The sequence below is a fragment of the Procambarus clarkii genome, chromosome 11 (genome assembly GCF_040958095.1).
Source record: "Procambarus clarkii isolate CNS0578487 chromosome 11, FALCON_Pclarkii_2.0, whole genome shotgun sequence".
NCBI classification, from domain to species: Eukaryota; Metazoa; Arthropoda; class Malacostraca; order Decapoda; family Cambaridae; genus Procambarus; species Procambarus clarkii.
Window position 1 is genome coordinate 46,735,421 of NC_091160.1, and position 25,125 is coordinate 46,760,545.

The window sequence follows — 25,125 nt, forward strand, 5'->3', positions numbered from 1 at the left end:
TACTTTGGAGTACCCAGTGTGCAAGATGAATTCTCCTCAAGATTCCCACTGATTTTCTCACCATAACATTACCACAAAAATTACCTAAGTGTAATTACCCAAGTGCAGTTACAGGTTGAGAGCTATGCTCGTGGTGTCCCGTCTACCCAGCACTCTTTGTCATATAATGCTTTGAAACTACTGACGGTTTTGGCCTCCATCCCCACCTCACTTAACTTGTTCCATCTACCACTCTTTTTGCGAAAGTGAATTTTCTTATATTTCTTCGGCATCTGTGTTTAGTTAGTTTATATCTATGACCTCTTGTTCTTAAAGTTCCAGGTCTCGGTAAATCTTCCCTATCGATTTTATCGATTCCTGTTACTATTTTGTATGTAGTGATCATAACGCCTCTTTTTCCTTCGGTCTTCTAGTTTTGGCATATTTAATGCCTCTAACCTCTCCTTGTAGCTCTTGCCCTTCAGTTCTGGGAGCCACTTAGTGGCATGTCTTTGCACCTTATCCAGTTTGTTGATGTGCTTCTTAAGATATGGGCACCACACAACCACTGCATATTCTAGCTTTGGCCTAACAAGTCATGAACAATTTCTTTAGTATTTCGCCCTCCATGTATTTAAAAGCAAATCTGAAGTTAGAAAGTGTAGCATAGGCTCCTCGCACAATGTTCTTTATGTGGTCCTCAGGTGATAGTTTCCTATCTAGAACCACGCCTAGACTTCTTTCTTTATCAGACTTCTTTAAAGACTTCTCACATAATTTATAGGTTGTGTGAGGTCTATGTCTTTCTATTCCCCATTCCATAACATCGCATTTATTTACATTAAATTCCATTTGCCAAGTGGTGCTCCATATACTTATTTTCTCCAGGTCTTCTTGAAGGGCATTACAATCATCTAAGTTACTTATCCTTCCTACTATCTTAGCATCATCACCAAACATGTTTATATAATTCTATATTTCATCTGGTAGATAGTTTATGTAGACAATGATCATTACCGGTGCAAGACCTGAACCCTGTGGTACTCCGCTTGTTTCTTCAGTCCGATACACCTCCTCTTATTACTGCCCTCATTTTTCTATCAGCCAGAAAATTTTTCATCCATGTTAGCAGCTTACCTGTCACCACTTCAATGTGTTCCAGTTTCCAGAACAACCGCTTATGTAGAACTCTGTTAAAAGCCTTTTTAAGGTCCAGATAGATGCAGTCAACCCAACCATCTCTTTCCTGTAAAATCTCTGTGGCTCTATCATCAGAAACTGAGTAAATTTGATACACAGGATCTTCCAGATTGAAAACCATACTGACGATCTGATATTATATAGTTTGTCTACAGGTGTTCTACCCATTTAGCTTTAATTATTTTTTCCAATATTTTGACTATTACACTTGTCAATGATACAGGTCTATAATTAAGGGGGCTCTTCCCTGCTGCCACTTTTGTAAATTGGAACTATGTTAGCCTTTTTCCATACATCTGCTACGACTCCTGTACACAGGGAAGTCTGAAAAATCAGGTGAAGTGGAATGCTGAGCTCAGATGCACATTCTCTCAGAACCCATGGTGAAACTCCATCTGGACCAACTGCTTTGTTCTTAGCTCCTTGAGCATATTTCTTACTTAGCTCCTTGAGCATATTTTCCACTTCATCTCTAGACACCTCTATGCACTCTATGTTGTTTTCTGGAATTCTTATTGTGTCTGGTTCTCTGAAGATTTCATTTTGTACAAACACACTTTGGAACTTTTCGTTTAATGTTTCACACATTTCCTTTTCATATTCCGTGAATCTGGTTCCCATTTTCAGCCTCTGGATATTATCCTTTACCTGCAATTTGTGGTTTATGAATTTGTAGAATAGGCCCGGTTCTGTTTTACATTTGTCCGCTAACCCTTTTTCAAAATTTCTTTCTGCTTCTTTTCTTACTGCCGTGAAGTTGTTTCTCGCATCTTTGTATAGCTGGTATGTTTGGGGGTTTGGCCTCTTCCTATATTGATTCCATTTTTGTGTCTTTTGGTCTCTGGCCCTTTAGCAATTTCTGTTGAACCAATCCTGTTTTCTGGCCCCGCATCTCTGTTTAGGTATGAATGTTTGTGTGCCTCCATCGTATATTTTGCAAAATTTGGCATACATCTCATTTACTTCCCTGCCTAGCAACAAGTCTGTCCAATTACACTCATTCATTTTTTTTTGAAGTACCCCATAGTGTCCTCTCTTCAAATTGAGTTTATCAACTATTTCAAAATCACAATTTTCTTCTAGATATCTTAAAGCATATTTAATGTCTAACAGGACGTGATCACTCTTTCACAAGGGAGGAAGATCCTGGATGTCAAAAACTCTTCTTCTTTCCTGGTGAATACTAGATCAAGTACTGACGGTACATCCCCTTCCCTTATTCTTGTGGCCTGCTTAATGTGTTAATACAAGAATGTCTCCAGAATAAAGTTTACAAATCTGCATGTCCAAAAGTCCTCCGTCCTTGCTTCATAGGCCTCCCAGTCTATTGCTTTAAAGTTTAAGTTCTCCAGTATCAACAGTCGTGATTTATTTTTATCTGCTTGTGCAATAATATCTCTCATGACCATTATGAGGCCCTCTCGTTTGTCATCCAGTTCTTCCTTTGTCCATGTGTTGCTTGCTGGTGGGCTGTAGGCATTTAAAATTATCAGCTTATCATCCTGATTTCAGACTTGCAATGCCATCAAGTCAATATCACGAGGGTTTTCAAATATTAATTCTCTTACCTTCAGGTGTTCTTTCACCAGCACAGCCACTCCCCCCCCCCCCTTCCTTCCTAGTTTTCCTGTCATATCTTCAAACTGAGTAGCCCCTTGGGAATACAACATCATTTAGTATATTTCCTTCAAGTTTCGTCTCTGATAATGCAACAATATCTGGGACCTTAAGCTGAATTATGTCTTGCAACTCCCAAAGTTTTTTTTATCTAACTCCATGTATGCTGGTATACACAATTTTCAGGAACATGTTCCCTTTCCCTTTGTTCTTAACTCCCCCTTCCACTAATGATTTTGTTGCCATATTTTTATGTACCATTTCACTAGCTTTCCAGTCCCTGACACTTGTAGAAAAAAAGAATTTCTGTCTTCTTCATTTCTATTCCCATTTAGACATTATGCTTCTATGAGGTTAATTTTCAGCTTTTCTCTGTCTTCCTTTGAGAGGTCTTGTCTTATTGACTAAAGTTTGCCAACCTCATCACTCTGCAATTTCCTGGCATTTCTAAGCACTTCCATCATGTTTTTCCCTCCATTAAACGTCACCCTTAAGGGGCGGTTCTTGTCTTTTCTCATATTTTCCTATTCTTCTAAAATCACTGACATTTTCCTTTGAGTCTTCTCCTAAACCTACTATTTCTCTATGATTTTCATCTCTTCTGCTGCTCGGTCCATCCTAGATGAAATTTCCTTCTCTAAACATCCAAAAGTTATTACTGACTTACTTCTATCTACAGTGTTTTGTACTAGTTTACTGTTGGTAACCAGTTCTTTCCTAATTGCTTGCCTAACTTCTGCTTGTTGTTGGTCATTTCTGATTTTGACTTCCAAACACACTTCCTTGATTGTCTCTTTCTCTTTTACAACTTGTGCATACGTCTCTTTTATTTTTTCTTTATACTTTTCTAGTTCTTTATTAACCTCCTCTATGTGAGTTGCCAATGAAGTTTCTCATTGCATCTCCTAACTCCATGTTGGCCCTCAGGCTCCCTTGGAGTTGTTCACAATATGAGTCTATCTACTTGTTAATTTCTTCAAATTTCCTACTCTTCACTTTCCATGCCTCATTATCCTTTACTAGTTCCTTGCTGTGTTCCTCCTGTATTAGTCAAGCTGGTAATTTCCTTACCTTGCTGGAAAATACTTCCTTTTAAATTACAAAACTCAATCTTGAGACCCTCATTTTCTTGTTCTAATTTAATTACCTTTTCTTCATAATTCTTTAGCATGTTCTCAGTAATCACTAACCTGCTAAGAAAACCACCTTTCTTTACATCTTGTTGCAAGAAACTTGCAAAATATTCCTTTGTTATTGTGCTGTCCTCCCCTGTGGTGGCAGCCATCTTTGTTGTTATTTTGCTGCTTTGAAAGATCAACTTTTCTAGCCAAGATTTTTCATTCACTGACACTTATTTCTTGTCTTAGTTTCTTTTCAAATTCCCTACACCTTTATGTATTCTATAACACCACTTGCAGCCCTCACCCTACTCCCAACACTTAGATAAAGACAAGCTATTTAACACAAGGGGCACACGCACTAGGGGACACAGGTGGAAACTGAGTGCCCAAATGAGCCACAGAGATATTAGAAAGAACTTTTTTAGTGTCAGAGTGGTTGACAAATGGAATGCATTAGGAAGTAATGTGGTGGAGGCCGACTCCATACACAGTTTCAAGTGTAGATATGATAGAGCCCAATAGGCTCGCAAGCACAACTAGGTGAGTACTTAGATAATTTGAATTATCCTGGAGCCTGCAGCAGTGTGATTCCTCAGTGAGAGAGAGAAAGTGAGAGGACAGTGTAACAAGTGTCAAGTTTTAATGGGGTTTGTATATTACTTATTGATGAAAAGAGAATAATAAAACTGTTGTCTTCCAATATACATTAATATCAATAAACCATTGGCATTTTATTCTCTCACCTTAAAAGAAAACGAGCATATTTGATGGCTAGCCAAGAGCGTTGGCGTGGTTGGGTAAATGCACGAGATGCTTCTGCGTACAGTTCTTCAACTCTCTGGTAATAGCCTGCTCGACGCTCCAACTCTATCAGGTGCATCCTGGTCCAAAAACATAGTATATATATATAATAAAAATATTAAAACAGTATTTTTAATAATATTATTGAAAGTGAAGAAAAAACTCAGTAGATGTGCAAGTATATTATTAAACCAAATTTTCAGATGAACCTAAAATTTGGTTTAATAATATACGTACACATGCAATGTGTCTTTTCTTCGCCTTTATTTAAACACGACAAATTTATACGTAGTTTCAGTTACATGGTTAAATACGTAAATTTATGAGTTTCAGGAGGGGAATTCCCGAAACCATCTATTTCAAGAACAAGAGGACACAGATTCAAGCTAAGGAAACAAAGGTGCCAAAAATATACAGTATTAGAAAGTTTTATTTTGCAAACAGACTGGTAGCTGTTGGAACAAGCAAAGTGAGAAGGTGGTGGTGACCAAAACCGTCAGTAGTTTCAAAGCGTTATGTGACAGAGTGCTGGGAAGATGGAACACCACAAGTGTAGCTCTCATCCTGTAACTACACTTAGGTAATTACTACAGTATTGTAATTTTATTAATAATGATGGAATATATTACTGTATATTACATAATACACATTACCGTTAAAAACAATTTACATTAATTACTGTACTTTACTTCTGGTATACGTGTAGTGACTTAAATGCCACTTTGGATGTTGCTAACACTTGCAATGGTCCAATTGCTATCTGCAATTTCCTCCTACGTGCAAATTGCCATATGTGACGGTTATGAGTTTTCAATACTTTCTTTTTTTCAATGCTTACCTGGATGTAAGACTTTTAAACAGCTTAGCAGTTTAAAGGTTATGAGTTTCCTGACACAGTACTGAGTTTCTAAAATGTTATCATGTGGTATATGTACAGTATAGGCATTCTGCCCATGTTATGATATTATTATTATAATTATAAATTATGTCATCTTACTCCTACCTGGTCTACTACTAGACTTCTCTTGCTGGTACATATCTTTTATACTCACAAGTAATTACATATCAAAACAAATCTTCCTAGAGCACTGAGTATACTGTAAATCAATGTGGCTTTTCAAGGGCCCATCAGAGCTTATGTAGTGATACCCACAGGGCATCATCTCACTGGGCATCTAAGGCTATCTTATGACCTACATGAAGCAAGGACCAGAATCCTGGCCCATCACAGAAGTAGGGAAGCTGAGTGTGTCCTAAGACATCACACACTGAGGGGAAAACTCGATCAAAAAGACCAAAGAGTGTCAGCAGAGTTCCATATACAGTAACCAAAGCCTAAATTACTTGTTTTCCTTAACTGTACATAAAGATCTGCAGTTTTAAAGAAATCTTATGTTTTACCTAATTCCAACCACTTAGACTGGACAGTATAGTGACGATCTCACTTCTTGTAAGTCGGCATTCAGTTCCTGACCAGCCAAGTGGTTGGGCACCATTCCTTTACGCCATCCTATCTTGAATCTTATCTTCATATTCCTTCCAAGTACTATATAGATGAAATTGACTTAGCACCTTCTCCTTATAATTACGTTACTTGACTTTATTATTCAACTTGCTGGTGAATCTGGCTGAACTGTACCCATCAATAGAACATTGTGTTGTAACACTATTGAAATGTAGCCATTTGTAACGATCACTGTAATGGTTGCTGTAACTTGTAACTCTTTTAGGCTGTAATTATTGTATGGTAAAACCTGATGAACTGGGAAAGAGTCCGCCCTCACAGCAGAAAATGCTCAAACCAGTCATCAGGGGAAGGTAGGGAGAAATGACCAAGATGTTAAAGATATCTTTGCAATTCTTACAGACCAGATGGAAGATAAGGTTACTCATAAAAAAAAAAAATTGCCGCCGCCACCACTCCTGGAATTTTGTTAATGAGGCTAATTGACTTGGAAGGAGACTAGTCAACTAATACCAAGTGTTAGTGTTTGATGTTTTTTATACTTACTGGATGAAAGGAATTCCTTCTGCATTTACTTCATGAAAAACAAGGGAACTATATTGACTCATAAAAATACTCATAAAATCATAGGTGATATCCAAGTCACTCCAAGATCTGACTCAGAATAAATTAAGGAAAAATATCATTTTCAATGTACAGTATGTACCTTTACCTGAATAAATATCTTATCTTATATAAAATACACAGAAGACTAATACAGGTACGCAGTAATTTTATTTAATGCAAAATTAATTAACCCCTAAGCTAGTGGCATCCTATCCTTAGAAACACAGTAATGGAATACAAATTGTACAGGAAACTCAAACAGACAAATACAGTGGTACCTCGCATAACGAATTTAATCCGTTCCATGTTCGTCATGTGAAACGGACGTCATACAAAACGAGTGTCCCCCCATGTAACCAGTGTGATGCACTGTGTTTATTGTGAAATTTCCCCAGAGTGCATGACATCAAATGTTCCCCAAAATAAAATTTTTCTTTGTAAAATGATAAATTACCGTCCCTGAACATGTCTATGTAAAAATAATTACCAAATTCCACTTACTTTGGCTGTGAGGGCGTGGACAAGGCGCTCTGTGACGTCATCAGGGCCTGGTCGCCCGTGTGTGAAGCTCCCAGACACGGTCGCGCAGGCCATTCAAGCACCGCGTGTTGCCACAAATATATTTTCAAATATTTTTTCTATGCATTTCCAATGCGGTTTTATTTGTTTCATTTATCGTATATGATGCATATTTGTGACCTTTACAATATGTATACAGTAGAATGTTCATAATTTTCCATGAAACTGTGATACATGTGTCAGTAATGTGTTCACAATAAAATGTTTATTGTCACAATATTACGTGGTAAAAATTCACTAATATTACAATATGTACAGTTTCACATACTATTTACACAGTAACACACTGTATTACACACTCAGTACTTTGGAGGTGCATAATAGTCAACGAAGTAGTCCATGGTACACAGCGCGACTTTGCTCTCCTTGCACCAGCTACAGATAGATTTTTGCTTCCTGTTTCATCGTTATGTGTGCTTGCAAATAACGCACTTGCGTGCACCCTTGGCTTTAGTACTTGTAGGTGGTATGTAGCCAAGCTTGTAAAGCATAAAGTAGTATTGAAACGATTATAGGAAAAGCTCAATTTGTAAGGTAGTCTTGAAAAGATCGCTTTGTAAGGTCCCACACAGGAAGAGATTCAGCTAGCCTCAAAGAGTGTCCATCAGTCAGGAAGAGATTCAGCTAGCCTCAAAGAGTGTCCATCAGTCAGGAAAAGATTCAGGTATTCTTGAAAATATCAATGAACACCACCACCATGGAAGCCGCTAACACTGTTAATCTATGCTACTTGTATCAGATGCATCATCACTGAACGCAGAAAACGATTCATCTATGTATCATCTATATACATTAGAGATGGCAAGGGTGGGGCTCAGAGCTACACCTGGATACGCTTGCTGTATCATCCTCATAGGTGCTGTATCACTGGCATCCGACCGTTGTGTTAAGCCCTTATTGCGCCTAGCTTCACCAATGTTATGACCCTTATGTTCTTCAAACAAAAGGGTCTGAATTGCACCGACTGAGCACAGTCTTTCAACACCGTGTGGGACAGGTGTTTGAGAGCCAGAGGCACGTGTGCCACAAATGGTTGCTCACGCAGTACTAACCCAGCCAGCAGCCCTTGTCTTTCATATTCGTTATGGCAAAAGGTTCGTTCAGTTTTTGTTGGGTAGGCTGCTCCATTATGACAATCTTTCTTTGTTTCAAATGTGTTCCATTTGTTTTGTATTTGTCACTTACGTCTCAATAATGGAGCAGCCTACCCGACAAACACTGAACGAACCTTTATGACATTTGTCCATTTTTCAAATTGTTTCAACAGTTCTTTTATTTTTCGTTTTTTTTTTTTTTTTTAAGAAACATGGAGCAGCCGACCTGTAGACCACCGAACGAACCTTTTTGACATTTGTACTGGTTTTCAAAATTCTTCATTTTTTTTATTATTTACGTTTTTTGTATGTAAGAAACATGGAGCAGCCTACCTGCCGACCACCGAACGAACCTTTTGCTATAAGGCAAATGAAAAATAAATATTGAACACATTTGAAGAAAGGAAAATGTCATAATGGTTTATTCAGTGTATGTAAGGTAGGCTTCTCCATTATTGAGACGCAAATGACAAATAAAAAACAAATGGAACACATTTGAAACAAAGAAAGATTGTTATAATGGAGCAGCCTACCTGCCGAACACCGAACGAACCTTTTTGACATTTGTTGTATATCAGACATTTCATTTCTTTTTTCCTACAAAAACGTCAATGCTTTGCAACATCTCAGTAGTCACCCTTTTATATCCCAGCATCATTAGCATCTTTAAACAAGAACAACATAATTTATGTGCATCTTCGGAGGCGTCTAAGAATGTGCAAGAAGCAGCGCGACCCCACCATGTGGTGTTGACGTTACTCAAACCAGCGTTCGTCATAAGGGACGATTTGACGCCGATCAGGCCGTTCGTTACCCAAAATATTCGTCTTTTGGGGCAATCGTTATGCGAGGTACCACTGTACTTTTATACTGCTTCTCAGCCGGTGTTGTGCCCCCCCCCCTCCGATTGATCACCCAACCCCCTGATCGATCACCCCACCCCTCTTACCTGGCCTTAAGCAACGTTGGATACTTGGTCACAACAGTACTGAGAAGTTCACGTGATGTGTCCAAGTTTCCTGAAAGAAGTTCTTGCTTGGATTACACACACAGTAACTCACATTCACATTATATGCAAAACAAAGCACTGCATAATTGCTTCCAAACGGAAACTAACAAGCTGTGAGGGGAAAAAAAATTAACAATTAAAATACAATCCTGATAACTAGCAACCAATAACAGTAGATGGCACTTCGTTTCAGAACAGGAACAACGATAAAAAGTAAAAGAATGGAAAAACAATCAAATAACCTTAATCAATTCTCTCTATGACTGGTTAATTTAATATTGAGCCACATCATTGTTCTCATACTGTATTGTACCATACAATCATATATTAATGGTTGGTTAAATTGTATACATTAGTTATAGGCAGTTGTACCAATCAAGATAAAGTAATTATCAAATGGAGGCTATATTGTAAGGTAGGGCTTTATTATTACTGTATTAGGTTCATTATTTTGTTAATATTTTCCGATTCATCCAAGCATCTTCAGAATTTTATTATAAAAGATGAAATTGACACAAGACCTGTAATTACACAGAACAAAGATTTCATAGTGCTTCAGTTATCATGATTGCTTTAATTAAATAAATACCTTACAATTAATTAATTAATGAATTAACCCACCATTCCTTACAATATATTACCTTCAGTGTCGCAGAAGTTCCTACTACTGTATATATTATTCAGATGTCAATACGAGAGCAGAAAGACGCAAGACGAATGACAACAAAGGGAGCAGATAATTTGGGAATTTTATCAAGGGCAACACAACTAACGCTCAGTGGTTAAGCAAAATTTCCAATCGTCCTGACAATCATAATATTCTACAGTGAGGGGGCATGACTGTCAGTGGGACAATGCACTTTTGGCAGTAGGGTGAAGGTCTTTGTTCCAATAAGTGCCTGAAAATTAATTGTGTGGAGGCCAATTAGTGCTCATGAGTTAATTATGTGAAGCCAATCAGTGCCCGTTAGTAAATTGTGTGGGGGCCAATCAATGTCCGTGAGTTAATTGTGGAGCTAATCAGTGCCCGTGAGTTAATTGTATGGGGCTAATCAATGCCTGTGAGTTTGTGTGTGGCTAATCAGTAACTGTGAGTTAATTGTGTGGAGCTAATCAGTAACCGTGAGTTAATTGTATGGAGCTAATCAGTGCCCGTGAGTTAATTGTGTGGGGCTAATCAGTGCCTGTGAGTTTATTGTGTGTGGCTAATCAGTAACTGTGAGTTAATTGTGTGGAGCTAATCAGTAACCGCGAGTTAACTGTATGGAGCTAATCAGTGCCCATGAGTTAATTGTGTGGGACTAATCAGTAAACGTGAATTAATTGTGCTGGGCTAATCAGTAACCATACGTTAACACTTTCACGTTCCCAACGTGCGCGCCCCAACCCACCCCAAGGTGGGCCTGGCATTTCCTATGAGCATGCACCCACACTAAAATGTGCATACTCTTTTTCAGTTTTCTAACGTCAATTTTCATGTTACATCATTTGTTTTGGTATCAAATTGTTCCCAATAGAATTCTCTAAATGGATATATACATACAAGGTAAAAAAAAAAAAAAACGGCATGCCACCTGCAGCAAACCCGAAAATTGGCCAAGCTTCACCTGTGAGTGAGCACCCATCTGCACACCTAACACCCACACTAAAATGTGCAAACTCTTTTCAGTTTTTCACGTCAATTTTCGTGTTACATCATTCATTTTGGTATCAATTTGTTTGCAAGAGAATTTTCGAAAGGAATACATGTATATAAGATAAAAATAAACAGGCGCGCTACCCACAGCAAACTAGAAAGTTCGCCGAGTGTTACACATGAGCAAGCACCCATCTGCACACCAACACCAAAATATGTATACAGTACTCTGTTCAGCTTTCTCACCTCAATTTTCATGCTATGTCATTCAATATATCAAATAGTTCACAATCTAAAGGCATGCATGTTAAAACTAGTCCCATAATGATCGGAAAATAAATGGAATTTTAACAAATATTTTCATTTTGAATGCAACATGCGTCCCTACCGGACAGCCGTAGAGTTATTTATGGACGCAATATTCGTCCCCGCCAGACAAAAGTGTTAATTGTTTGGGGCCAATCAATGCCCGTGAGTTAATTCTGTGAGCCCAATATGGTGGTTAGAATTCAATACTGGTTGTTTCTTATATCTAACCGTTATAAGATACTGGTAGTTGAATTTTGCTGGGTTCCCAACCATATTAGAGTTACCTTGATTGAACTTGCGGACACTGTTGCTAAGATGGTCATTTGTGCATGCAACATTTTCCAGACAGGATTTCCTTATTCAGATTTCTACCCATTCTACCAGAGTCCTACCTAAATACCAGAGGCATTTCCCACTTCTCATTTTAGTGGCAGGAGAAACATCACGGCAATAGGCCACATTTGATGGTACATAATTTGTTATTCATATTAGAAGAGCATTTCAAGCTGCAATATCTTGATAAAATCAGGGACAGTATATAAAAATTATGATTAGTATAAATTATTTTCATCGTGCTAATAAGAAAGTATAAAACATAATGCATTTCAGTGTAATTCCAAAACGTTATGCATATTAGTAGTTTCATATGAGTTACACTAGGTACCTACAAATACCCCACTGTGTTATGTCTCAAATGTATTTTATATAAATAAGACTTATTATTATCATTATTATTATTATTATTACTACTACTACTTAGGCAACTCTCAAATGTGTTTAGGGTACAGCGCTGTTTAAAACGTGTTGGAAACTGGTCATATCCCTTATTGAAACACTTTGCAGCATCCTCCTATCTCTGTTCCCACCTTCATGGGGTTGGGAGGCCAGACATGGGAAAAGATTAGCAATCATAATTCTCAATGTCAGAGATAGTACATCTGTATTTAAATCAACTACTAACCTTTCCCAGGGTGCAACCTACAACAGTTAACTAACCCACGGGTACCTACAGTATTTACTGCTAGGTGAACAAAGGCATCAGGTGAAAGGCAACATGCCCAATCATTTTTGTCCTGCCCAGGGACTGAACATAAGATCCTTGATTATGAATTAAGGATGCAGACCACTGGCCACAGGACCCAATAAATGATATCCAGTCATTTATTGTGTCTTCAATTTTAAATTCAGTACAGTAATTAAATTCACACAAGAAGCCAAAATGAGAACAATAGAACATAAGGCAACCAGTACCAAATGTATCGGATTCACCAAGGATTGTACCGAGGGACAAATAACCCCCAGGGATATTAGGAAAACAGACATGCAATCATCCAGAAAATAGGGATGTTCTACAAACTGAGATAAAGTAATTTCTCATAGTTTATTATGGTGGTAGGAGGAAGGGCAAGGGAAAGGTCACTTTTAAGAGCATGCAGTTTATTACCAATAATGCCAGCCCAATGATCCTGCCAACAGTTGTGGATTGTAGAATAAATGGATATTAATCAATGTAGACTCCCATCAGTAAACAGAGCAATGGAGTGAATGCCAAAGGAAAAATGTTTAAGAAAAGGTCATTTAAAACAGCAGAGGGAGTCTAATGGAACAAGACAAGGGAAGATGGTACCAATGTGAATGGAGAATCTTGCAACAAGCCACCCTTGAAGGAAAATACAGGTGGTGAGAGGAAACAGGGCCTTCCTGAGGAGCAGTGGTCCAATCATGGCACAAGCAGGAGTGAGGATGTTGCAAGAACTGTTTGAAGTAGTGAAGGCAGTAACAAGCACAATGAGAAAGGATGCCAGTTTCAACATATAAGCTCTGGGTGTGGGACGAACAAAAGGCACCAGAGCCGAGGCATGATCAAGTATGGTGCAGAGCATTAAGATGATACTGGGTCAAGGGAGTCTGAGAAATATGTAGAGAAGCCATAATTAAATTTAGACAGAACAAGAAAGGAGTGCAAATAGAGTAATGTATCAAACAGCTCCCAAGAAGACAAGATGTTAAGTAAGGTAAGGACCCTAGAGCTTATAAAATGGAGCTGTAGAGAACTTTTAAGTCATGATTAGTGGCCCAAGGCAAAACATTACTGGTTGTGAGCTGGAGCTGACAGTGAAGGAAAGTGTTGTTGTTCCCATGACAGAAGAGGGAGAGATCATCAACATAAAGGGCTGAGACAATGCCAAGAAGGGAAGGGAGACTGTTCAGGGCAACCAGAAAAAGATTAATGCTTAGAAGTCTATCTTGAGAGATAGAGTTCAAGATAGATAACTCTATCTTGAGAGACACTTTCACACTGCAAAAACCAAATTGGGAGGGGAAGAGGTAGCTTTGCTGTTCATGAACCACATGAGATGTACATTAATCATATGTTCAAAGAGCTTGCAGGTACAACTTGTCAGGAAAATGTGACAAAAATAATTAGGGGGAAGTCCTAAAAAATCATTTAATTCCTTAAGGTATTTAATGAAGATATGTTCCAGATCCTGCACTACGGAAAAAATTAAAATATAAAAATGGAAACCACATACAAAACGCAGTCATATCATACCATAGAACGAATAAGCATTGTAAAGGATTTGGGTGTACTCATGTCAGAAGACCTTACCTTCAAAAACACAATAAAGTAGCTGTCACAACTGAAAGAAAAAATAACAGGTTGGATGACACGAACCTTTCAAACTAGAGATGCTATACCAATGCTGATAATTTTCAAGATGCTAGTGCTCTCTACAGTGGAATACTGTTGCACAATCACAGCTCCTTTCAAAGCTGGAGAAATTGCTGACCTGGAGAGCATGCAGAGCTTCTAGCTTTTACTGCTAGAATCCACTCAGTGAAACATCTAAACTATTGGGACCGACTAAAATGCCTAAATCTGTATTCACTAGAGCGCAGGCGGGAGAGATATATAATAATTTACACGTGGAAATATTAGAGGGACTGGTCCCAAATCTGCACACAGAAATAACATCACTTGAGATCATAAGGCATGGCAGGATGTGCAGAATACCCCTATTAAAAAGCAGAGGTGCAATAGGTACTCTGGGAGAGAATGCTATCAGCATCAGACACACAAGATTGTTCAACATGTTTCCACTACAAGTAAGGGGGCATAACTGGCCAACCTCTCACGCTGTTCAAGAGAGAACTTTATAATCACTCCAAAAGATTCCTGATCAACCAGGCTGTGATTCATAGGTCAGGCTGCATGCAGCCCCATCCAACAGCCTGGTTGCCCAGTCCAGCAACCAGGAGGCCTGGTTGAAGACCGGGCCATGGGGATGCTAAGCCTGGAAATCATTGCAAGATAAGTCTCTCGAGTACAAGGTTTCCTAATAGTCTGCCTCGAACCAGTCTTTGGGAAAAAAGTAGATTTCCATATATGGTTATAGATACGCAGCAAATACTGCAAGGAGCATCTAGTAGTGAATACCATCCATGCCTGCTACCATAGAATTGCAGAGGGACAAGGCAGACTTGAGTTCAGAATGGGTTAAAAAAACCAGTGTTGAATGTAATGAAACGCCATTTTCTGGGTGAGTCCCGGAGGTTCCCCGGAGCTTACTAGGCCGATATGCTAATGTCAGACTTTGGCATCAGTCATGTGTATGGAGTTCTTATGGGTCTACAGGGGACCACGAGCCAGAACCTGGGCCCCCTCTAGAGAGGCAAGGGGAGCAATGGCCTATAGAAAACCCCCATGTAATTGGAAGCATTCTATGTCTGCCATCGACCGAGGTTAGGCACCCAGAAAGGAAGGCGTCCCAAAACAAACCTCTATTCTGGTGAAAATTGCAACCAAAAGGCGAACGAGTGGATAGAATTCCCCAAACAAAAACAAGCAAACTAGTATGACGTCATCTGTCGTTACGCCGCTGTCTGCGCAGTCCCCCCCTCCCCGGGAAGGAAAAGGGGCAGCCCAGACCTATCGCACCGGCGATCCACACCCCAGTTCTAAGGTTGGATGTCATAACATGCAAAAAAAAACGCTGACCGGAGGGAGGGAGGGATGCTGGGGAGCCTCTGGGACTCACCCAGAAAACGGCGTTTCATTACATTCAACGCTGGTTTTCTGGGGGAAGCCCCTACGGCTCCCCGGAGCTAACTACCCACAAAGGAAAAGCATAGGGACTCACACGGGAGGCGGTTGCTGCTCACTCCTCAACCCAAAGTCGAGACAACTGGCTGCATCCGCCGACCCAAAGCGACGCAGGCCCGACTGAGCCCAGGAACGTTTACAAGGTAGCGAGCAGCCAGGACCCTGTTCGACCACCAAAATCCCCGAGCCCGAATGTCAGCCCAGGACTGTATTGTCAAAGACGGCGGCAAGAGCCGCGAACTTGCGGATGTCATGGGCATGGGGATAGACCGTAGGCTGGCTAGCCTTAATAACCCTGCAGACGACCTGGGAGACCCGCACCCTCGAAAAGGGAAGAAGGGAAACTGGATCAACCCAAAGCGCATCCACGGACACAGAAACCGTGGCGTGCAAATAACGGTGGAGAGCCGCAACCGGACACAAAACATGATGCACTCCCGGCTGAACCAACCAAGCATCAGCAACCCAAGGGGCCCCTCCGGAACGCAGCAGTCTTATTCTTCGCCAGAAAAGAAGGAGAGGCTGCAGATGAACAAACCAGTCACCCCAACCGAAGGAGCAGAAACCTCTGCGCTGGAGGAGAGCACGAAGCTCACCCACCCAACCCCGAGGCCATTGCCAACAGGAAAAGAGCCTTTGAAAAACAATCAGGAACCCAAGGGGCCACAACAAAACGAGGAGAAGAAGAAATAGAGAGCACTTTGTTCAGTGACCAGGATGGCTCAGGCGGCGCATGAGCAGGCCGGAGGTGAAACAACACCCGAATACTGAGGAATAACTCCTTGCTCTCGCACCCCTGGAGTACAGCAGCCACATACAAGGCACAGCGCCGCAAAAATACTGGAGCCAGAGCACACAACCGAGCCGATAGCATCAGCCTCAAGAACTGGGGTGTGGATAGCCGGGGCGGTAGGTATGGGGCTGCCCCTTCCCCCTCCCGGGAAAAGGGGCTGCGCAGACAGCGGCGCGATGACGGATGACGTCATACTAGTTTGCTTGTTTTTGTTTGGGGAGTTCTATCCACTCATTCGGCTTTTGGTTGCAATTTTCACCAGAATAGGGGTTTGTTTTGGGACGCCTTCCTTTCTGGGTGCCTAACCCCGGTCAATGGCAGACACAGAATGCTTCCAATTACATGGGGGTTTCTATAGGCCATTGCTTCCCTTGCCTCTCTAGAGGGGGGCCAGGTTCTGGCTCGTGGTCCCCTGTAGACCCATAAGAACTCCATACACATGACTGATGCCAAAGTCTGACATTAGCATATCAACCTAGTAAGCTCCGGGGAGCCTTAGGGGCTCCCCCCAGAAATATCATAATTAGGAAGGTAGAGGCAAGTGCAAAGGTCCAAGGAACAAGACTGAAGAAGGGGCTTACAAGTCAGAAAAGGAGGAAGGTGAGTACTAGTCATTGCACTTTTCAGTCAAATGACTGATAAGTGCAAACTTGGTTTGTTCATGACCAACACCAGATCTGCCAAAAACGAAATCACGGAGATGAAGGGCAGACAATATATCTAGAACAAATTTACTTGCAATCTTATGGATTTTCTTCCATATACGAGGGAGAGGAGTGTCAACAGTAATGCTGGAAACACAGATTCTCCAACTCTCATGTTTAGCTGTATGGATGACCCTATGGGTCACCGTATTCGCCTTCCAAAATAGAATAAAAGATTCAGATGTATTTCAGCATCGGTGCTTCTTCCAGGCCACATACTTACAGAATACTGCACAAGCATGGTATAAATTCCACCAAGGAACACACTTTCACGTACCATGAGAGGTGCAGAGAGGAACAGCGCAGAGAGCACTTTATGTAGATGTCTTGAAAAAGAAAGGAAGAGTGAGAGGAGGGGGGGGGGGGTGACACACACACCAGATGGGCAGGGAAGAACAACACGGAGAGTGAAAAGATTCCAGTCCGCCTTACATATTTGTACTTTCCAGTAAATATGTCCAAACCACACATCAGAAAATAAAGAAACGATGATATTTCGGTTCGTTCTGGACCATTATCAAGTCTTGATAATGGTAAAAAATGAAATGAAACGTTGTAGTTTCTTCATTTCCTGACGTGTGGTTTGGACATCATATCTTCAGCGACATTAATGTGACCCATCGTCTTTCCACCAAATAGTTACTATAAGTAACTTTCAATTTTGGGAGTTTTTCCACAATTTTTCAAAATTAAAATTACATGTACTTAAATTTTGGGAGGATGGGCTGCAGCCAACGACTTTACTCTATAGATTAGACCTATTGCACTTGGGATAAAATCTTAAAAAACCAGCGTTGAATGTAATGAAACGCCATTTTCTGGACGAGCCCCCGGAGACTCCCCGAAGGTATCCAAACTGACAAGCGCCATATTAGTTTGATGTCATCAGTTCCATGAGTTCAATATACCTACCGGGGACCACGAGCCAGAACCTGGTCCCCTCAGAGAGGCTCTGGGAGCTATGGCATATATGAGTGCTCTACATTTAGAGTATGCCACATTTGTCATCGACCGGAGAGGGGCACCCAGAAAGATAGGCGAGACAATACAAACCCCAACTGGTAAACACTGCAACCTAAGTCTGAACAGAGCTAAAGAACTCCCCCTCAAAATAAAACAAACAAGCAAATAATAATCAGACTAGCATGCCCACTCGTTAGTGCCTTCCAACCCCCCTCCAATCCCCCCTGACAGGGGAATGGGAAAGCCCGCTCATCCCCTCAGTTTGTAGCGATGAAAACTGCCAACCAGAGGGAGGGAGGGAGGGAGGAAGGGAGGGAGGGTGTCAGGGAGCCTCCAGTGCTCGCCCAGAAAATGGCATTTCATTACATTCAATGCTTGTTTTCTGTGGGGAGCCCCTTTGGCACTCTGAAGCCAACTACCCACAGATAAGTAAGAGAGGGGACTTACCCGGAAGAAGGCAGCACCACAGGTCTCAAGACCAGTGATGAGACAACAGGTCGTGACAGACATCCCGATGCAACACAAGGCCGGAGAGGGCCTGGAATGTTGACAAGATACCTGGCAGTCAGGACCCTGTTTGACCTCCCCAAACCCCTGTGCCTGAATGTTGACCCAAGACATAGTACTAAACACAGCGGCAAGAGCAGCATACTTGCACTCATCAAGGGCACGAGGGTAGACCGTAGGCTGGCTAGACTTTATGACACTGCGGACAACCTGAGACATGAGAGCCCCTGGAACAGGGAACCAGGGAAACCGGATCCACTTAGAGTGCATCCACCGTCACGGAACCAGTGACCTGCAGGTAGCGACGTAAAGCCACACCTGGACATAAGACACGATGCACCCCAGCCTAACCAACCAAGCATCCACAACCAACGGACCCCTCTGGAAACCAGCCATCTCATTCATCGCTAGAATAGAAAGAGAAGGTTGTAAATGAACAAAATACCTACTCGAGTCAAAAAAGCAGAAACCCCTGCTGGGTCAACTCAGAAGCCTCAGCATGAAAGAAAGGCTCAGCCACCTCCGTGTCTGCATTGAAAGGGGCATGCCCCGAAGCCACCCGAATCTCACTCAGAGTTAAACCCTGCCCCGACTCCAAAACCCCCAAATGTTTGGGAGGGTTTTCCACGGCCCATAAGGTGAATGAAAGTCTACAGAAAGCCTAGACACTGGGGCCAGCTAAGCCGGTAAACCCTGCCGATGCTGGCAAACCGACAGCAAGCAGCCGCTCTAAAGCCGCGGGGGCAACAGTGTACTACCACCACCACAACCTAGGCATAGCCTAATAAGGAGCAAGGCAGGACTCCTCCGCAAACCAGGCAAAAATGATCCCCCCCCCCCAAAAAAAAAAAGCAATAAAACCCCCAAAACTCCCCAACAACCAACAAGCAGTCAGAGAGAAACGTCAGCTGTTGTGTGATAGCTTAAGCAAGCGGTGCCAGCCACAGTGTGCCCCACCAACCGATAAATATCCTCTCCCCCCTTACCTGGGGCAAGACAGAAAGCCCAAGACCCCTGACTGACCCCCAAGGGCGAGGACAACTACAAGCGAGGAAATCCTCTAATGTGTAGTGTTTCCTGAACACCCCCAGGAAGATAACTTTGACCACGCAAGGGGCAGTACTCACAGAGTGCCGAGGCAAGATGCCCCTAGATGCATGCAGCACTGATACCCCAGAAACTCCAAGCCAGCACACACAAGTGCAGGAACAGCTGTATAGGGCAAAATCCCTGAACAGGAAACTGTGGCCTGAGGTGATATCAGACCGCCAGCACCATCAGTCAAAAACTGAAGGATGGGTAGCCAGGTGAGTAGCCAGTGGAAACTGAAAGGAGTGGGGGGCACTAACTAGCGGGGAAGGGGGTCTAGGTGAATGAAGTGTTGCTTATTTGTTTTCTTCATGGCAAGTTCTTTTGCTCTTTTGAGGACATACATCATATTTTTCAACCAAACTGTCACCTGTTTTGTTTTGCTTATCTTTCTGGATGCCTTCCCTGGTCGATGGCAAGTATGACATACTTTAAATGTAAAGTGCTCATAGGCCACTGCTCCTTACACCTCTCTGAGGGGGTCAGGTTCTGGCGCTGGTTCCAGTAAGCAACAAGAACTGTGACTGATGATCCCAAATAGGATAGCACTATATCAATGGGGTAGCTTCAGGGAGCCAACAGGGTTCCCCACAGAAAACGTGTCTGCAATATTTTTGGCTAGATATTCAGGAGTAAAATTGAACAAACCGTTATACAAAGAGAGCTTACTGCAGATGACCCAGAGTCTGCACACTGAACCCTGGGTTGCCTTCTTTACCTTGTGTCTCCTCGAACTCTGCCCATTGCATGAGGAGGCCTGCTTTACTGGGACAATGAATCCACGCACCACGGCGGTATATGTGTCTTACGTCCTCCCAGCTCACCCCACTCTTAATCCACTGAGGGGTGAGCGGGGGGCACTTTAACACGCGTCCACTAATGTTCAAATCGGCACATAGTTCACTCTTCAGTTGCTCTAAGGTAGGGGGCTCTGTCTTTTCCACACTCTGTCCTTCATTTTCACTCTCCACAATATCTGATACATTTGAATTTTGTCTATCATCTATTTCAATGATTGGTATTTGTTCCCTTAAGTTTTTTTCCACTGCATCATTACCAATAGTGGAGTCACGGTTTTCCCGAACTTCAACATTCACGTCCCTCGGAAAGTCTTTGTCATTTTTTACATCAGAGCCCCGCACCATTGTATCAGTATTATCATCTTTACTATTTATAACAGTGATACTTTGATCATTTACCTGTTTATCAATATTTACACCATCTGAACTGTCTTCCTCTTTGTTAGCCTCACAACTTTTTTCTGCACTATCAATTTCTTTCTCACTTTCAACACTTTCGGACAATGCATTTTTTGTGACCTTTTCATCTTCACAAACATTTTTATTTCCATCATTATCTGCATTTTTATCACTTGCTAAAACTTCTTCCTTTTCACTCAAAACATTTTGTGTGTGCTTCTCCATGTAGAGAGCATAGCGACACCAAAAGTCTTCATAGAGTGCACATGATACCAAACACCGCTCAAAGAGAGGAATGATCCGCAGAGGATCCCCTTCACTGATCTCAAAGTCTAGGTAGTCATTCCAATTCTTGATCTGTCTTTTATCAAGGGGCTTCACGTGGAAATAGGGTCGCTTTATCTGAAACATGAGAGGTAGAGTATGAAATTAGTAGCTTTCAGGTAAACAAAAGCACATTTGATGAGAATGACTGACAGGTTCTTGATGACAAGCAAGGACATGCCGCCACAAAGAAATATTTATTTGTACAATGAAAATACAAGTACATGATGAATCTATAAATAAATATTGAGGCTATACAATGGAATCGAACCTGCGTCACTGAACTCATTGCTGTGTTTACCTCAGGAGTTTAGGGACATAAGTTTGATTCCATCTTATGGTGTAAATATTTATTAAAATAATGTACTTATCTTTTCATCATAAGCATTAAAACCTCATAGGCAAGGAAGGGGGAGTGTGGATCAAGTACTAGAATTTATTTAGCTCCAAGCATCCTATTTCAAGTACAGCACCAAGATTCCCACTCAAGAAACCTTGGCCAGGATTCATCTAACACTTCGACCAGGGGGACTGGTTGAGGACCGCAGGGACGCTAAGCCCCGGAATCATCGCAAGGTAACCAGCAAGGTACGTGTCCACATATGAAACCTGAACATCAACATATTAATCAGTGGCTTAATATGCATTTGTTAAACAGTTATACTCTGTCTATAATATAATATACAGTTATATTCTGTCCACGCAATAACAGTGATTTTAAAAAGTTTTCAGACTAGTTGATGCAAACAGAATAGCTCAGGAACTGAAAATAAAAAATGTAGCAATCTGATGCTGTATTTTAGCGTGATTAGAATGTTAAAGTATGGATGAGGCATTTTAGCATCATCGGAACATGAAGGTGTTAATGTGTTTCCAAATTCTTCTACTCAGTTACTCAGTTGGTCAGTAAGGCAAGATCCAATGAGTAAATAGGTCAGGATCTCGAACAGTCAAGCAGGTCAACACTTACTGTACATCCGTATGAGCCTACAGAATCATACTGATGTTAGAGGTACCTATGCATTCAAACAAGCCTGGAATAGCATCTTGAACTTTCATCCATAGAAATTCAAACCTCTTTCATGCCCTCCTTTGCATCACAAGTGGCTGCAAAATGGAGTGCTCTCACTTACTCCTAGCCAGCCTATTCCATTACCACCACGAGGAAGCAGCATCAAACTCTCAAAAGTTCTCAAACTCAGTCTGCCTCACATTCCTCCTAAATAAGATCTACATCAGTTTGACAGACGAGACTGAGATTTCTGTTAAGTGGGTTGTTTCAATCTGAAAATTGTGTTTCTGACGAGGAGAGTCAAATTTGTCATATACAGTATAGAGTATTGTACATTGGTATAAAGTTCATGAAGAATTCAACTGGACTGTCAATCTTTAACCACTTAACTGCGCCAACCGAGTATTCTCAGTTGGTGGGAAACTGCACCAACCGAGAAAACTCTTTTTGATTTTTTGTACCCATTCTAAATGTGTTTGAGATTGGTTGTGTACAAAATGGACTCTTAGGACCTCCAGTGAGAGGCAGCCATCTTGGAAAAAATTCCCAGAATGCCCTAGGGCTGCTGGCTGGGTTAGTACTGAGTGAGCAACCATGGGTGGCGCACGCGCCTCTGGCTCCCAAACACCTGTCCGACGCTGTGTTGAAAGATCGCGCTCTGTCGGTGAAATTCAAACCTTATTGTTTGAAGAACATAAGGGTCATAATATTGGTGTAGCTAGACGCAATAAGGATCTAACACAAAGGTCGGATGCAAGTGATACAGCACCTATGAGGACGATACAGCGAGCGTATCCAGTTGTAGCTCTGAGCGCCACCCTTGCTATCTCCAATTTATTTAGATGATACATAGATGAATCGTTTTCTGCGTTCAGTGAGGTTGCATCTGATACAAGTAGCATCTTGTGATGCTACTTGTTGCATCTGATACAAGTTGCATCTTGTGATGAACAGTGTTAGCGACTTCCATGGTGGTGTTTTCCATAGATATTTTCAAGAATAGCTTAATCTCTTCTTGACTGATGGACACTCTTTGAGGCTGGCTGAATCTTTTCCTGTGTGGGACCTTACAAAGCGGTCTTTTCACGACTACCTTACAAACTGATCTTTTCTTGTAATCTTTTCAAGACTACCTTACATTTTACAAGCTTGGCTACATCCTTCCTACTGGTGCTAATGCCAAGGGTGTACGTGAGTCCATTATTTGCAAGCACACAGAATGAAGAAACAGGAAGCGAAAATCTATCTGTACCTGAACAAATCCACAAGGGCTGTGACGAGGATTCGAACCTACGTCCGATATCATCCCAGACGCTGCCTTAATCGACTTAGCTACGACATGGTCAAAAGAGTGGCGAAGTAAGGGCGAAGAGGTAGAACAGCCTATTGACATAGCTCAAGTGCATGGGGAAGTTATGTAAAACCCTGGTTTGTGTCTCGGAGAGGCTGCAGGATCCAAGTAAGGGCAGAAGAACTTCTGGTTGCAACTCTTTTGACCATGTCATAGCTCAGTCGATTAAAGCAGCATCTGGGATGATCTTGGACGTAGGTTCGAATCCTCGTCACAGCCCTTGTGGATTTGTTCATTGATGCATCACGTTATTGTAATTTCTGTGTGCTATCTGTACCTGGTGCAACGAGAGCGAAGTTGCGCTGTGTACCATGGACTACTTCGTTGATTATTACTCACTTCCGAAGTACTGAGTAATTACCTAAGTGTAGTTACAGGATGAGAGCTACACTCGTGGTGTCCCGTCTACCCAGCACTCTGTCATATAACGCTTTGAAGCTACTGACGGTTTTGGCCTCCACCACTTTCTCACTTAACTTGTTCCAACCGTCTACCACTCTGTTTGCGAAAGTAAATTTTCTTATATTTCTTCGACATCTTTGTTTAGTTAGTTTCAATCTATGACCTCTTGTTCTTGAAGTTCCGGGGTCTCAGGAAATCTTCCCTATCGATTTTATCAATTCCTGTTACTATTTTGTACGCAGTGATCATATCACATCTTTTTCTTCTGTCTTCTAGTTTTTGCATATTTAATGCCTCTAACCTCTCCTTGTAGCTCTTGCCCTTCAGTTCTGGAAGCCACTTAGTAGCATGTCTTTGCACCTTTTCCAGTTTGTTGATGTGCTTCTTAAGATATGGGCACCACACAACCGCTGCATATTCTAGCTTTGGCCTAACAAAAGTCATGAACAATTTCTTTAATATTTTGCATCCATGTATTTAAAAGCAATTCTGAAGTTATAAAGTGTGGCATAGGCTCCTCGCACAACGTTCTTTATATGGTCCTCAGGTGATAATTTTCTATCTAGAACCACCCCTAGATCTCATTCTTTATCAGAATTCTTTAAAGATTTCTCACATAATTTATAGGCTGTGTGGGGTCTATGTTCTCCCATTCCACATTCCATAACATGGCATTTATTAACATTAAATTCCATTTGCCAAGTGGTGCTCCATATACTTATTTTGTCCAGGTCATCTTGAAGGGCATGACAATCATCTAAGATGATTGCTATTATCTTAGCATCATCAGCAAACATGTTCATATAATTCTGTATACCAACTGGTAGATCATTTATGTAGACAATGAACATCACTGGTGCAAGAACTGAACCCTGTTGTACTCCACTTGTGACATTTCTCCAGTCCGATACATTGCCTCTGATTACTGCCCTTATTTTTCTCAGTCAGAAAATCTTTCATCCATGTTAGAAGCTTACCTGTCACCCCTCCAATATTTTCCAGTTTCCAGAAAACAATATTTTCCAGTTTTCCAGAATGAGTGTGTAATACAGTGTGTTACTGTGTAAATAGTGCGTGAAACTGTAATTGTAATTTTAGTGAATTTTTAACAAGTAATATTGCGAAAATAAACATTTATTGTGGACACATTACTGACACATGTATCACAGTTCCATTGAACATTATGAACGTTCTACTGTATACATATTGTAAAGGACACAAATATGCATCATATATGACAAAAAAACAAATAAAACCACA

The 25,125-nt window shown here is 41.3% G+C and overlaps 2 protein-coding genes across 2 annotated transcripts in view; both read right to left on the reverse strand.

Moving 5' to 3' along the window:
• Positions 1 to 25,125, reverse strand: part of LOC123758422 (uncharacterized) — a 156,764-nt gene that overhangs the window by 65,460 nt on the left and 66,179 nt on the right.
• LOC138363390 (repetitive organellar protein-like) overlaps positions 1 to 25,125 on the reverse strand; it is a 35,793-nt gene that overhangs the window by 8,096 nt on the left and 2,572 nt on the right. Inside the window, exons 3-10 of the mRNA XM_069322423.1 lie at positions 20,296 to 21,178; positions 9,412 to 9,481; positions 4,661 to 4,798; positions 3,868 to 3,986; positions 3,526 to 3,664; positions 2,454 to 2,649; positions 1,620 to 1,827; positions 1,117 to 1,257 (exon numbers count right to left, since the gene is read on the reverse strand). Coding sequence (XP_069178524.1) covers positions 1,117 to 1,257; positions 1,620 to 1,827; positions 2,454 to 2,649; positions 3,526 to 3,664; positions 3,868 to 3,986; positions 4,661 to 4,798; positions 9,412 to 9,481; positions 20,296 to 21,178 — 1,894 coding nt within the window. The remainder of the gene's footprint in view (positions 1 to 1,116; positions 1,258 to 1,619; positions 1,828 to 2,453; positions 2,650 to 3,525; positions 3,665 to 3,867; positions 3,987 to 4,660; positions 4,799 to 9,411; positions 9,482 to 20,295; positions 21,179 to 25,125) is intronic.